Source organism: Microtus oregoni, unplaced genomic scaffold (genome assembly GCF_018167655.1).
Source record: "Microtus oregoni isolate MIOR12 unplaced genomic scaffold, Mior012 000060F_ref0000265, whole genome shotgun sequence".
Lineage (NCBI taxonomy): Eukaryota > Metazoa > Chordata > Mammalia > Rodentia > Cricetidae > Microtus > Microtus oregoni.
Genome location: NW_024543870.1, coordinates 10,627,867 through 10,643,664, shown reverse-complemented (window position 1 = coordinate 10,643,664; position 15,798 = coordinate 10,627,867). Strand labels below are relative to the sequence as shown.

At 39.9% G+C, this 15,798-nt stretch overlaps 1 protein-coding gene across 4 annotated transcripts in view; it reads left to right on the top strand.

Annotated features, from left to right (window-relative positions):
* The window catches only part of Tfpi (tissue factor pathway inhibitor), a 42,597-nt gene that overhangs the window by 14,716 nt on the left and 12,083 nt on the right, over positions 1-15,798 (top strand). For all 4 annotated transcript variants that reach the window (XM_041639792.1, XM_041639795.1, XM_041639793.1 and 1 more), the window contains exons 3-6: positions 1,223-1,345; positions 5,008-5,205; positions 7,781-7,819; positions 14,989-15,165. In XM_041639792.1, the coding sequence (XP_041495726.1) occupies positions 1,225-1,345; positions 5,008-5,205; positions 7,781-7,819; positions 14,989-15,165 (535 nt within the window). In that variant the 5' untranslated portion in view covers positions 1,223-1,224. The remainder of the gene's footprint in view (positions 1-1,222; positions 1,346-5,007; positions 5,206-7,780; positions 7,820-14,988; positions 15,166-15,798) is intronic.

Sequence of the window (15,798 nt, the reverse complement as noted above, 5' to 3'; positions counted from 1 at the left end):
CCAGTGTGTCGCGAGGAACAAGACTGTAGTTTGTCAGTGATTTTAATGATGCAGAAAGTAAAATGGCACTTGTTACTTTACTACTAACGTATTCCAAGGCCATTCATGTAATTGTATTTATTTTTTTCTACTCAACAGTATCCCGATTTGGCACTTTCCAAATTCCAGAATTATGACAGAAATCTCTAAATTTTAAAGTCTCTAGACCTTAAAAATTATGCCGTCTTAGGCATCTTTCTATAACTGTAAAAGTTGACAAAAGCAATTTCGTATACAATAAAAACCGTGATGAAGGTGTATCTGTAGATCGCACGTTTGCTCCTGACTCTAAAGCATCAACATCCCGTGGTCCTCGTTTCCTTTCACCTTTGAGGGCAAAGAGGAAGTCATATTTTTTTAAGCTACGTGTTTTTCAACTTCTTTTCCTTTTTAGATCTAGATCTTTAAATCAGTTTGAAACAGGAAATGTCTCACTTCCTGCAGGAATTCATTTCCCTCAGGGTGCAAAAGTGTTGGCTCCTGGCTTCTCCGTAAGCTGGGGAAAGGTGAACCGAGGGGTTGAAGAAGGGAGTGGCTGGGATGAGGGGCACGTCTGTGACTGCCTGCTTACCTCACAGAAAACCTGGCTAAGACGTGGGCTATAAAACAAAAACCACAAGAACCAAGAGGGAGAACCGTGAAAATGCTTCCTTTCCCAAAGGGGGACCAAAGCAGACGGAAAGGGTAATAAAAAATGGGAAGCTATCTGAAGAGTGTTAACCAAACCAAAAAAAAAAAAAAAAAATTACTGGAAGAATTAGTTCTGACAAAGAAAGAAAGAAAAGCAGCTGAGTGGCGAGGAAAGTGTAACCTGTTTAGACTGAAATCATGTTTTTATTAATTCATCTTAGGCTGCGTTTAAAACACATTATTCTGCCATGTCCTCCCTGACCTGTATGTAAGTCTCGATTACACACGTGAGAGGCCGCACCAATCCCTTAAACATCTACGCGTTTTCCCTTTAGCTTGTATTTTCAAGGCTAAAAGATGGCTCCCCGTCGAATATTAGTAAATGCACCCTGCACAGATGTGACTGTATCTCTAAATAGTTCAAGGACGTGTTTCAAAGGTGAACCTCAGAATGTGTATTCAGTTCCCTCGGAGCAGTGTGCGAGAGTCCCACTGGTCCACAGACACATCCACATGGGTTCCTTAGTAAGCATGTTTGTGTTCTGTATTTCAGAAATGACTTATATGATGAAGAAAGAACGTGCCTTCTGGGCATCTGTGTGTCTGTTGCTTAGCGTCACCCCTGGGCTTCTCAATGCTCTGCCTGAGGAAGTTGATGAACATTCAGAAACCACAGGTAAATGCTGCAAAGTTGATCTGGTTTTTTGTTTGTTTGTTTGTCAAAACTCTCAATTTCGTATAAAGTTTATATTTTTCATCATGTTGGAAATTTTACCTCTTAATTTTTATTTTACTATTTTATGTGTATATGTGTTTTGCCTATTTGTGTGTATGTGTACCGTGTGTGTGCAGTGTCCTCAAAAACCCAGAAGACAGCATTAGGTCTCTTGGAACTGGAGTTATAGGCAGTTGTAAGCCACCATGGGTGTGCTGGGAACCAAACCCTCATCAACTTGAAGAGCAGCAAGTGCTCTTAACTGCTGAGCCATCATTCCAGCTCCCTGAGGGTTTTTTTTGTAAAACAAAGTAGTATTTTCCTTAACATAATTCTTGTATTATTAAGTGGGTTACGTTTTAGACTATACAAAACCAAGTCACTTCAGCAAGAGAGACTTTTGTTTGTTTTTTTTGGAGGCAGGGTTTCTCCCTGTAGCTCTGGCTATCCTGGAACTCACTCTGTAGATCAGGCTGGCCTCGAACTCACGGAGCTCCACCTGCCTCTGCCTCCTGAGTACTGGGATCACAAGTGTGTACCAGCACAGCCTGGCTCTGAAGGAGATTCTTACCGATAAGATTTTAGCTTTGAGCTAGGAAAAAGAACTGTCTCCACAAGCTTCAACCATCCTCTCCTTCTTACCGGTATTTTCAAAATAATATCTGAGATGAAACTCACATTGGAGTCAAGTTGAGCTGCACATCAAAGGAACTAGTGTGGAAGTGAGGTTCAACTCCATAAACTGTCTCAAAAATAAAAACATTAGTAATTAAAAAAGGAAAAACTTGAGCAGGTGTCATAGAAATTTATATATTTCTCCCAAAGTAACATTTTGTATAAAATTATTGATAGGTTACTGGTAATGGAAAATATTAACAATGTGATAGTCTCCAAATTTATCTTATTTCTGACATATATATATAGAGTTCCATATATACATTCTCATCTCTAGTGAATTGGTTTCGTGTATTCCCCTTAACAAAGGTTGGGTAAGTATATTTTCTGACCTGAAACTGTAGTTGATGGGAGGGAATAGTGGTGAGTGAAAGTCTTAAATTCTCACAGCTTTGTAGAGTGTTCTCACTGCATAGCTCAGGTTGACCTTACACTTACGAGCTTTTGCTTCTCCTCACAGGGCTAGGATTGCAGGCAGGGGTCCCTCACCTGGCAATAGCTTGACTTTATTGTAGATGGGACATAGTGGCATTTCATTTGCATTTTAATAAATAAAGCTTACCTAAGGACCACACTGGCCAGCATTAGAGACCAAGCAACAATGACACACACCTTCAATCTAGTAGCTACACTAGTTTACCATAGAAACCAAAGGCGGTGGTGGTACACATCCTTAATCCCAGAACTAGACAGGATTATAAAATGGGAGGAGACAACTCTCAGTCACTGTCTCATTCTGAGGTTTCCTGGAGGCAGGATCACAATTTTCACACTGAGGCTGAGGTAAGAGCCAGTGGCTGGCTGCTTTGCTTTTCTGGTCCTCAGGTTGAACCTCAATAATTGTCTTTGAATTTTTATTAACCATACTTCAACTTGAAGCTCTCTTGATCAATGAGTTGCACAGTCTTCTCTAGGTTTGTTTTGTTTTCATTTGGATTTTTATTATTTTTGCAACACCCAGAGGCACGAGCATGTAGACCCTTAGACAGTAAGCAACCCACAGGCTCTAAATTCACAAACAGTCTCCAGGAAAGTAAAATCCTAGCATCAGGGCGTCCCATAACCCTGAGCGCCCCATAGTCTACTGAGACATTTTTTTTTTTTTTTGACATCCAAAGACACAGGAAAGGGAACTAGGATTCAGTACCAGATTTTCATAGGAAAATGATTTGCAACTTTATAAACCAGAGTCTTAGAATGCTATTGAGTGGAAATCACATTATTAAATCTAATTTTTTAACCCAAATGCCAACGGAGGCATTTCGGTCATACAGGTTTGTGACAATATTATTCTTATTAAGATTGCGGCAACCACATGGTGGCTCACAACCATCTGTAATGAGGTCTGGTGCCCTCTTCTGGCCTGCAGACATACACACAGACAGAATATTGTATACATAACAAATAAATAAATAAATATTAAAAAAAAAAGATTGCGTAGTATACCTGTTATAACAACATGTGATGGTCAATTCTGTTTTTTCTGGTATAAATAAGAGCAACTTAGTTAATTTCTGCAGTTTTTTTTTTTTTTTTTGGTTGTAAGATGAAGATAACACTCACATGACAAAATGGTGATCATTAGCTAATTTTATAACAAAGTTCTGGGAAATTAATTACTCAGAAAAAAATCCCGGTATTACTATAACTACATAAACAACTTTGAAACAACAAAGAAACTCTTTTGTGGTACACTCTCACCCTCTTGTGGCAGAACTATTAAACAACGGGCCGCACTTGGGCTCTGTGTTTTCCTGAACAGACACACACACACACACACACACACACTTGAGCTTATAAACAAGAGCTTATGTAAAACAGTAAAGGAGAAAAAAGACAAAGTCTGTGCCCAGTTCAGATTTCCCTTCCCTTCCACGGTCTAATCCCAGCCCAGAGAGTGGGAGCCAAGTACAGGGTCCTCCCGGTCAGTCACCCCACCCATACCCCAGACCCGCTCAGAAACCATCTCCAGGTGACTCTTGATTCTGCCAGTTGACAGTTAACCCCAACTACCGCAGTCTACATGTAATTTTATTAATCCTATAAGTGTCTGGGCTGGGGAGATTATAATGTGTTTGTCTCGCAAGACCAGGACCTGAGTTTTATTCTAGAATCTATGTAGAAAATGCTGCACCTTGCTGGTGCACGTGTGTAAGCCTGGTGGGGGGAAGCCGAGAAAGGCAGATTCCTGGAGACCACTGTCAGAGAGCAAGCCAGCCAGCCTCGCCTACCTTTTGAGTTCCTGGCTAGTGAGAGGTAGAGAGTAGTGGAAGAAAGACAGTCAGGGTGCATGTGTGCCTTCCACAAATATGCACACATAAATAAGTAAACAAATAAACAGATAAATGAGAACATACCAATTTGTTAGAATCTTAATATTATTAAAATATGGCTAGAAAATATTTAATATATATAACTATAATAATAAAGTACAAATGGAAGAAGATACTTGAAAGTAACCTAAATCAAATTTATATGAATATTTTCCAAAAGTTTGTTTTAAAATTGCAAGGAATTAAAAAAAATCAATTTATTACTAGAGTAGCACAGTATACAAATTTATGCTTTGCTTTAAAATATTTTTATATGAAAGCAATGAAGTGATGTCCACTCATGTTTTAGTATTTTAAAATAATTTTATAGTTGGGTATTTGTGCGGATGGATTTTACTCTAGCAGAGCACAGCTGCCCTCTAGAGGACTAATTAGCTCATGTCATTTAAAGCTTCAGTCATCTTTAAGAATTGTGAACAAATTATGAAAGGCGTGGAACATATATGCACACTCAGCTTGCGACTGTCACGGAACTCATAATAATTTTACTTTTCTGTTCTAACTTCTTATTTAAAAATCGAGAGTGAAAAATTATGTATTTGACAAGGTGACAACAAGGACACTGTCGTGGTGTTGGCAGAGAATTAAGCGTGATGTTGTTACTCTACCTTGTAGATTCTGCGCCGCTGCCAATGAAACCGAAGCAAACATTTTGTGCAATGAAGGTAGAGGATGGGCCGTGCAAGGCGATGATAAGGAGTTATTTCTTCAATATTCTTACTCAACAATGTGAAGAATTTATATATGGGGGATGCAGAGGAAACGAGAACCGATTTGAGACCGTGGAAGAGTGTAAGGCAGCGTGCCTACCAGGTAGGTTTCCAGGAAGCCTTTGACACCGAAGCCTGCCTGGATACCAGGCCTAAATGGAAATTTAGCAGTGCTAGAAAACCAGTACCGTTTCGCAAGAAACCCCATTGTTTTCTGTAGTTGGAATTTTCTTTGGGCCACTAACCAGCTCCAAAATAGAGACACAGAGACTTATTATTAATTATGAATCCTTGGCTTTAGCTTAGGTCTGTCCCACTAGCTCTTCCAACCAGTTGTAACCTGTTTCCAGTCATCTGCGTTTTGTCTCCGGGCCTTTTGCCTTTTCTTTCATTCAGTATGACCTACTTTCTGCTTCCTCTGTATATTGTTGGCTGGCCCCTGGTGTCTCTCTGTGGTCTCTTTTTCTTTCTTTCCCGGAGCCTAAATTCCTCCTCCAACTTACTCTTTCTACCCGGAAGTCTTGCCTCTACCTCTCCCCTTGCTATGGGCCATTCAGCTTTCGATTAGAACAATCAGGTGCCTTAGACAGGCAAGGTAAAACAGCGGCACATCTTTGCATAGTTAGACAAATGCAGAACATCTTTGCATAGTTAGGCAAATATTCTGCGACAGTTGACATTTCTAGATTTCTCAGTCAGCTGTTGTTTTTTAGTTTTTTCTTGTCAGTCATCCTAAAATTTGAAGCCTCATTTATCATCTCGGAGTCTACTCCACGGTGGAAAGGGAAGGGAGCCTGAAGTTCACAGAGAATTTCTTAGGTTCATTGACATGAGGTGCAGCTGACTTAGCTGGGAGCTGGGTTGGCAGGAAAAGCATTGTTTCCATACACACTTGGCTGCACCTGTCTTATGAACAGGACACTCGGCAAGCGCTCTCCTTGGAAGATAATCAGAGAACTGACTGTTAGGCTCCGAAGATAAATATATTAACACATATACATTTCTACCACGTGAGTCAGCTTAGCACTTCTAAGTCTGAGATTGACCTAGAAACATCTCATTCTTCTTCTTCTTTTTTTTCTTTTTTGGTTTTTCAAGACAGAGTTTCTCTGTAGCTTTGGAGTCTGTCCTGGAAACTAGCTCTGTAGACCAGGCTGGCCTTGAACTCACAGAGATCTGCCTGCCTCTGCTCCAGTGTGCTGAGATTAAAGGTGTGCACCACTACTGCCTGGCTGAAATGTGTCATTCTTATTGGAATTTTAATACTACAAAAAAATTCCAAATTTCATGTATGCTGTGCAAACTTTACCAAACCTAGCTTTGGTGTTGATTTTACTGATGTAGGACTATAAAACACATGATAATGTATTATCAAACTGGAGATTTTTACTTTGTAGTTGCATCATAATTTCATAACATTTTAACAGTGTTCACACATTTTATCATTGGTAGTTTTGCCTGATCCTGATGCATAGCAGGGGAGCTACAGGCAGCAAGATATTACACCTTCCAAAAGCTGTATGGAAGAGTTTAAAAGGCTTCAATAAAAAGGATTGATATATATTTGAGGGGATAGACATATTTAGCCTCACCTCAACATTACTTAACAATACCCAGGTATTGAAATGTGACATAACACCCATCACTATGTATAAGTTTACGTTTTTATCTATCAGTTAAAATCATTCCCAAAAGAGGATGTGTGAGCTGGAGGTTTAATCCAGTGGTGGAGTTTTTGCACAGCATTTGTAAAATGCTGTGTTTGATAGACACTACGAGAAGAAATAACAACAGGACTATAAAGCAAGCAAACAAAAATGACTGGCTGCAGGCAGCAGTGGTGGCGGGGGCGGCCTGTCCTGTCCTGTCCTGGCCTGTCCTGTCCTGTCCTGTCCGGGCACTGTTCCTACAGTTGGGTGGAGGAGATGCCCCTGGCCGTCAGTTCCCCAAAGACTTTGGTTATGGTGAGGAGGAGGAAAAGGAGAAGGCAGAGGTGGGCGGCTGTGGTGAGGAAAAAATGACTATAATCATCTATAAATAAAAATAAACGAGTAGCACCCGATTTTGTGTTACACCCTCATCACTCAATTTCTTACCTGCTGGCCAGCCTTCCCGAGGGTGACCTCTCAGGGATCCCTACTTCCCGATCTCGCAGATGGGTCTAGTTGCCGATGATCACCCCAGCGGTGCCTCCAATTGTAACACCCGATTTTGTGTTACACCCTCGGTACAGTTTGCCCGCCACCGTACCGTACGCGAGTCGGGCAAGAGCCTGGAGATTGAAAAGAACACACACACAGAGACTGGGGTCATTCAAAAGAAGATCAGCGGAATGCCAGTTTATTCAGAATTGGGGGAGTCCTTATCTACCTAACTGCTGTACAAGGATCTCCGCCCAGGCAGGTGGGAAATTACCATATTAACAATGGAGACAATGCCCTGCAGCTAATCACCAGGCGGGGCAGGGAGAGCACAGAAACACACAGAAAGCTTAGTTAGCTGACCATAAACTGTCCCCGCAAATGCACCCCAAAAATAAGGGCAGACCAGGGCCCTACAATTAAGACATTCTGTGTGAGGATAATATTAATGGGATTATGTAATTGTTCTCGTTTAAGGTCAAGTTCATAATATCGTATTCTAAGTGATGGCCTCTAATTGACACACTTTCTTTACAGGTTATAAAAAGACGCCCGTGAAGACAATATCCGCAAGAGGTACATTTTCTTTATGTAAAAATTAGTAGCATTTATCTAAGACAGCTGGATATTCCGTTTTTATAGACCGCTGTTGTGTGTTGACTTTGAATCTGTGCGGCATCAGAGACAATGTTTCCTCTGGTGGATGCAATGAAAACTTAGACATTGCAGACACTGTTCAGTAGGCTCCACGGGCTGAGTTTGGCATCACAGGCTCTCTAGACCATTTCTTCTCAACCCAATGGGTGGGGACTCCCCTGTGGGAGGTCGAACAACCCTTGCACAGGGGTGGTATATCAGATATCCTGCGCATCAGATGTCTGCATTACAATTTGTAACAATAGCAAAATTGCAGTTATGACGTAACAACAAGATAATTTTACGGTTGGGGGTCACCACAACTGGCCGAGAGGTATTAAAGGGTCGCAGCAGGGAGATTGAGAACCACTGGTCTAGAGCCACACAGGCTGTTTTAACAACATGCAGACAGTGAGTTAGCTCTTGATTGTCTCATTTTAGTTCTCCAGTCCACTGGGGATTTTTTTTTTTTTTTTTTTTTTTTGAGACAGGGTTTCTCTGTGTAGCTTTGGAGCCTGTCCTGGAACTCACTCTGTAGACCAAGCTGGCCTCGAACTCACAGAGATCTGTCTGCCTTGAAAGAACAAAACAAACAAGCAAACAAATGAAATAAACTCAATCACAATTTGTATAACAAATAAAAGTGATTATTTATAATTTAAAAACATATCCCTTCAAATATTGAATTGATATTGGTAACAATGTCCAGTAGTCAAGTTAAGTAAGATCGTAGTTATTGTTAGCACTTAAGAAAACAGTATATTTATAAAATGAGTTTGTCTACAAGTGAAAGAAGATTTAATTTTTTAATTTTTTTATATTTTACATACCAACCCCAGTTTCCCTTCCCTCCTCTTTTCCCACACCCTCCTCTCATCCCCCACCACCCGCCCAATCCACTCCTCAAACTGGGTAAGGCCTCCCTTGGGGAGTCAACAAAGTCTGGTATACCAATTCGAGGTAGCACCAAGCCTCTACCCCCTATATCAAGGCTGAGCAAAGTATCCCACCATAGGGAATGGGCTCCAAAAAGCCAGTTCATATACCTGGGAAAAGTGCTAGCTCCACTGCCAGCCCTGCCCCCTACAAGATTAAGCCACACAACTGTCCCCCACATTCAGAGGGCCTAGTTCAGTCCCATGCAGGTTCCCCGGCTGTCAGTCTAGAGTTTGTGAGCTCCCACTAGCTCAGGTCAGCTGTCTCTGTGGTTTTCCCCACCATGATCTTGACCCCGTTGTTCATATGATCCTTCCTCCCTCCCTTCAACTGGACTCCAGAAGCTCAGCCTCTGCATCTGCTTCCATCAGTTACTGGATGTAGGTTCTATGATGACAATTAGGGCTGTCAATAATCTGATTACAGGGGAAGGCCAGTCCAGGCACCCTCTCTACTATTGCTAGGAGTTTTAGCTGGGGTCATTTGTGCGGATTCCCAGGAATTTCCCTAGCACCAAGTTTCTCCCTAACCCCATAATGGTTCCCTGTATCGATTTTTTTTTTTTTTTTGGTGAGCAGAAGTAGCAATGTTGAAATACTAAGATTTCTTTTAAAACCTAGAATTAGAGAAAAATTAAATGCCAGGAAATGTTTACTGTATGAGCAGAATGCAAAAATAGATTTTGGAATTCAAGAAACAGTCACTTTAAGTATTAAATATGAAAAAAAATTAGCGCTGTGAACATAGGAATGTTAGAACTGTTTTATTGCTACAGTTACTCTCTAGCAAAAGTCCCATCAAACTGAAGTTGATATGCTTCCTAGCACTGAAGCAGGACAAATCAATTCCCAGGTTTAATGATAATGACACTATTAGAAGATATCAAAAGAAAATCAAAAGGTAATGAAGATTCAGGCCAGTCCCTCAGGAGCGAAGCTTAGTTGTAAGCAATCTATGGTGTATGGGCGTGCAGAGACCTTGGCATTATATTTCTGCGGCTTAGGAAAGATGCTGCATGGCTTACGTCAATATTCTTACTCAGCCATAACTGAGGACCTTTTACCACAGAGTGCAGTTCCAGGAATATGGAGAATTATTTTATTTATAATCCTGTTTTATTTTTAATTTGTAGACCTAGGGATTATTTTACATGTGTACGTTCTCAACTTTCGCCTAAAATAAATTCATGTAGTTTGATGGGGGTCTCACAAAAAAAGCTTCCATATAGAATTTATTAATAATGATCATTAGATTAAATTATATTATAATTTTTGCTTTTAATATGCGACATATCTCATTCATTAATTCATTTTATGCATAAAATTTGTATACTTAAGATTACTTAAAATTTCACAAAAAGTTATATCCTAAAATTAATCAAAATGAAAATTGAATATATGTGTTTTTCCCTTTAAAACATTAAAATTTACCAAAGCCGTTTTTCCTGTTTTGTGTACATGACACAATTACATATCACAGTGAGGACAGGAATATGATAGGAAATGATTACACAACACTAATCATCGAAGAAACAAATCCAGACTCAAATGGGCTGTCATTTCATTGCTGTTAAATCCAAACAGCAACCAGAGAAAACAGCATGGATACTCCTCATCACAATTTTAAGTTAGGAATAGAGATACTGTTTCATCTAGCGATCAGCCCCACCACTCAGTTTGTATCGAGGAGAAGGCACTCATAGGTTGCACCTCCCATTCACTGAAGTCATATTCTGCGAGAATTATATGGAATGAACTGAAGGTTCAGTCTGCAGATAAAGGGAGTGTCATATTCCACACGGTGTGGAATTAAAGAAGGAAATCTTGTAACTTGCAACAATATGGGTGGACTTGGTGAGCATCATGCCGAAGGCAATACACAGCATGGAGCCTTGGAAGGGTGATCTAAGAGTAGACGTGGCATTGTTATTGCCAAGACTGTGAGGGGGAGAGATGACCACACAGAGTCACTGCATGGGAGGGAACATCTAAATGATCTACCGTATAGCATGGACTACAGTTAACAGTCATCTGTTTAACTCTCGTGACAGCTGAGAGAGTGCATGTTCCTTGTGTTCTCAGTCTAAACATGTTACGGCCATGTGGAGTGAGCCATTAATTATCCAGATTTAATCACTCCATAATATATATGCGTGAAGCTATAATTTTGTACACAAAAAATCCACTTAAATTTGAAAAAGAAAACAACATAAAAATTTCTTTTTTTACTGTTTTTATTGAGCTATACATTTTTCTTTGCTCCCCTCCCTTTCTCCCCTCTCCCCTTCTGCCCTCTCCTGTAACCCCCACACTCCCAATTTACTCAGAAGATCTTGCCTTTTTTCTCCTTCCTAAGTACATCCATGTATGTCTCTCTTAGTGTCCTCTTTGTTGTCTAGGTTCTCTGGGGTTGAGGACTGTAGGTTGGTTTGATATGGGATGTGCTCTATATGTGTTGTTTTTGTTGGATAATGAATAAAGCTGTTTGGCCAATGGCTTAGCAGAGTAAAGTCAGGTGGGAAATCCTAATAGATATCTCTCTCTCTCTCTCTCTCTATATATATATATATATATAGAGAGAGAGAGAGAGAGAGAAGGCAAAGTTAAGGAGATGCCATGTAGCTGCCAAAGGAGGCAGATGCCATGTAGTTGCCCAAAAAGCAAGAGGTAACAGACCACGAGTCTTGTAGTAAAATGTAAAACAACAGAAATGGGTTAATTTAAGATATAAGAACTAGGTAGGAACACGCCTAAGCTGTCAGCCAGTGTTGTATTAATATAGTTTCTGCATGATTATTTGGGTCTGGGTGGCCAGGAAATGAATGATCAGTCTCTGTTTACACTGGTTTTCTTTGCTTTATATCTAAAAGCCACTTATGAGTGAGTATATGATATTTGTCTTTCTGGATCTGGACTACCTCACTCAATATGTTTTTTTCTAGATCCAATCATTTGCCTGGAAATTTCAAGATGTTATTATTATTTTTTTTACTGCTGAGTAGTACTCTGTTGTATAAATGTACCACATTTTTTATCCATTGTTTGGTTGAGGGACATCTAGTTGTTTCCAGGTTCTGGCTATGACAAATAATGCTGCTATGAACATAGTTGAGCACATATCCTTGTGGTATGATTGGGCATCCTTTGGGTATATACCCAAAAGTGGTATTTCTGGATTTTGAGGTAGATTGTTTCCTAATTTTCTGAGGAATTGCATACTGATATCCAAAGTGGCTGCATAAGTTTGCACTCCCACCAGCAATGTAGGGAGTGTTCCATTTACCCCACATCCTCTTCAGCATAAACTGTCATCATTGCTTTTGATCTTGGCCATTCTTACATGTGTAAGATGGAATCTCAGAGTTGTTTTGATTTGCATTTGATAGCTGAAGATGTTGACCATTTCCTTAAGTGTCTTTCAGCCATTTGAGATCCGACCCCTTTTATTGGATTATTTGTTCTTTTGTTGTCAAGTTTCTTGAGTTCTTTGTCTATTTTGGAGATCAGACCTCTGTCTGATGTGGGATTAGTGAAGATCTTTTCCCAATCTATAGGCTGTCGTTTTGTCTTGTTGACTATGTCCTTTGCTTTACAGAAACTTCTCAGTTTCAGGAAGTCCCATTTATTAATTGTTTCTCTTAGTGTCTGCGCTGCTGGGGTTATATTTAGGAAGTGGTCTCCTGTGCCAATGTGTTCAAGTGTACTTCCCACTTTCTCTTCTATGAGGTTCAGTATGGTTGGTTTCATACAACATAAGAATTTCACCGACATTTACTTTAAGAGACAACAAGAAACCAAGTTAACTTCCAATTTACAAGTTGAGAAGTTATAGAAAACAGATATTTTAATAAGAACTTTTAAATTGGGGATTCTTCTCCAGCTCTCCACTGCTGTGGCTCTCGCTAACATTAATGAGTGCATGCTCTTGTTTTATTTCTTCTATTTATTGAGATTATAATATAACCACACCTTTACCTCCTTCCAAACCTTCCCATGTAGCCTTCCTTGGTCTGCCTCAAATTCATGGCTGTTGCTTTCATTAAGTGCTGATATATACATATATCAGTCATGTTGGTGAGACTTTGCGTATAGCCTTCTGTCTTTCCTATGAGGCACAATCTCATAGCAAACTCTAGCAATCACACACACACACACACACACACACACATATATATATATATATATACACATACATATATATGTGTGTGTTCCTAAACATATAATATATGGTTCCAAATACATAATATATATTCATAAATGCATAAGTACAATCTGATCAATTTGTATAATGTAACACACATATGTATGTACATATATACATATGTATACATGCATATGTTTCCAGGGCCTGCCGTTTGGCACTGGATAACTATTCAGTGTGCTCTTTCCTGGAGTCTGTTTCTCACACTTTCAGTTTTCTATAGTTCTTTGTGTAGGGATGAGCACTCATGGCCCTCCCCCAGATCATATTTAGCACGACTGTTTAGCTCATGTTGGTGAGAGTTTATCAGTATGGCTTTCCTAGGAGACACAATCTTGTAGCAAACTCTCTCTTTCCTTGGGTCTTACATTCATTCTGTCCACCCTTCCACAGTGATCCCTTAGCCTTAGGTGTAGGAATTGTGTTGTAGGTGTGTCAGTAGAGATTGATCTTCATAAACACATATTTAGATTAGGTGTGGTTTTCTGTGATGTTCTCCTGCTGCAAAGAGACGTTTCCTTGACCCAGGGTGAGGATGACACTTATCTGGGAATAGTGAGAATGTAGTTGGGGATTATGCTGACTTAGTACAGTGGTGGTGGTTATAGGTTCTCTAGACCCATGACTTCATTATCCCTGGGTAGCTGGCTAGGTCTCTGGAATCAGGCATGGTTTCTCTTTGTTTAGGGGGCTCTGGAGTATCTTAAAGTTATAGAGCTGTTGGTCACTGTCAAGATATGTGTTTCTCTATTGCCCTCTTAGGGTCACTGTGTCACTCCGGTCATTTTTGTTTATAGGTATTATAGCTGGGTAGGATTGTTGATCACCTCCCTCCCTTGAAGCTTGAACTAGCCCTCAGGGAGGAGACTTTCAGGCCACTTCCAGCTTAGGGGACTCTGGGCTCTGTGCCTGAAGTACACGGAATACACACTCTTTAGATAGTAGAGCACTTGTGAGCACCGACTTCCTGATATAAAAAAAGACATGGAAGGGTATCATAGTTCATTTTATTACCACAGAAATATATTTATAGGAGAAATTGGAGGAACTGGAACCTTGTCCAAAATATTCAAGTGCAGTAAGACTTTTGAGCATAATACATTGGAAAACGAACTCGATTCTCTTCACAGTATGCATGTAGACAGAGATTGTAATGTAGGTCACAATATTGCAGCTTTTGTGACAGCTGTGTCTAGCCTGTTTTGGAGCATGATCAAAGGAAGGCTGTTAGACTTTGCAAAAGTCCTTCTAATCCCTGAACATGTATTTCCTTTCTGCCTCTACATTGTTGGTCCAGCCCAATGCTTGGAAGAAGAAGAAAAGAGAGAGTGAGGAGGGAGGGAGAGACCCAACAGTGGAGGGTGACATACTGAGCACAGATATTAATTCCAGCATAAGAATTCAGGAACTTCCAAGAATAGCCAGGTCAACTTCTGTAGCCCTAATATCCTTTCTAATGTTTAAAGCCTCTATAGCAGTCTTAAAGAACTAACACAGTACTCCATCCACAGAGATTCCCAACACTTCAATCGACTTTTCTTTAATATCAGTGCATTAAACTTAATAGAAATTATTAAAGCAAAACTTACCATAATATTTTGTACTTCTAAAGCAAGGTCAGCATGTATCAACCCACCATCCTTTATTTTATTGGTTCATGAAAATGTTGATAATAATTCTTTGTAATCTGATAAAAGAAATTTAGAACTGAAATACCAGATAAAAAATATAAAAAAAATAGTTTAATCTTCCTTATTCCAAGTACCCAAAGGGTTAGATAATGATTCAGTTTTAAATTAAGTCATTTTATTATTTTTAATGAGATAACCATTACCTTCTGGTTTAACCTTTAACCTTTTAAAATTGGTTCTAAATTTATCTTCTAAATATGTTGATTATAAATTTCACTAAAATAGCTAAATGATAATAACAAAAGAAAGATACTTCTTCCTGACGTATTTTGTCGATTCTAGGGAAGCCAGATTTCTGCTTCTTGGAAGAGGATCCTGGAATCTGCCGAGGCCTCATTACTAGGTATTTTTACAACAACCAATCAAAGCAGTGCGAACGGTTCAAGTACGGTGGGTGCCTGGGCAACCAGAACAACTTTGAGACCTTGGACGCATGCCGGAGCACCTGTGAGGACACAGGTGAGCTCGCTTCTCGTCTCGGTTGGGGCCGTCTACAGGGGTCATCTGAGATGAGGACTCCGTGAGCATGTACCTGGATTCTGGCTAAGCTGCGCGAACAGAAACTAGCTCTGAAAGAGATTCCCAACTGTGTTAAAACATAAATACAGATAATTAAGGCATCTCTACAGTTCCCCTAAACCCCATAACGTTCTCAGATATGGTGGCTCAATGTTTTTCCTCAGAGGACTGCAGGCAGCACAATGGCAAGACTACTGAGATCTCTTATTCTTATGAAATATGAGGTTAATAATTACTCATACAATGATAAAGGGAAACCTTGTACATGGACTGTTGCAGGATTTTGGTCTCTTGTTACAAATTTACTAGTGCATTTGTGTTTAAAATTCCTCGTTTGCTAATTTGGAATCGCAGGGGGACCAAATTGCAACAAGTCTGCTGTTCTTTTTATTTTATTTTTTTTAAAAGAAAACAAACCATCTTTTATCATTTTACATACCAACCCCAGTTCCCACTCCCTCCCCTTGCCACTCCTCACCCCTCATCCACTCTTCAGAGAGAATAAGGCACATTGCTTTGGGGAAGGTCCAAGGCCCTACGTACTATATCCAGGCTGAGCAAGGTATCCTATAT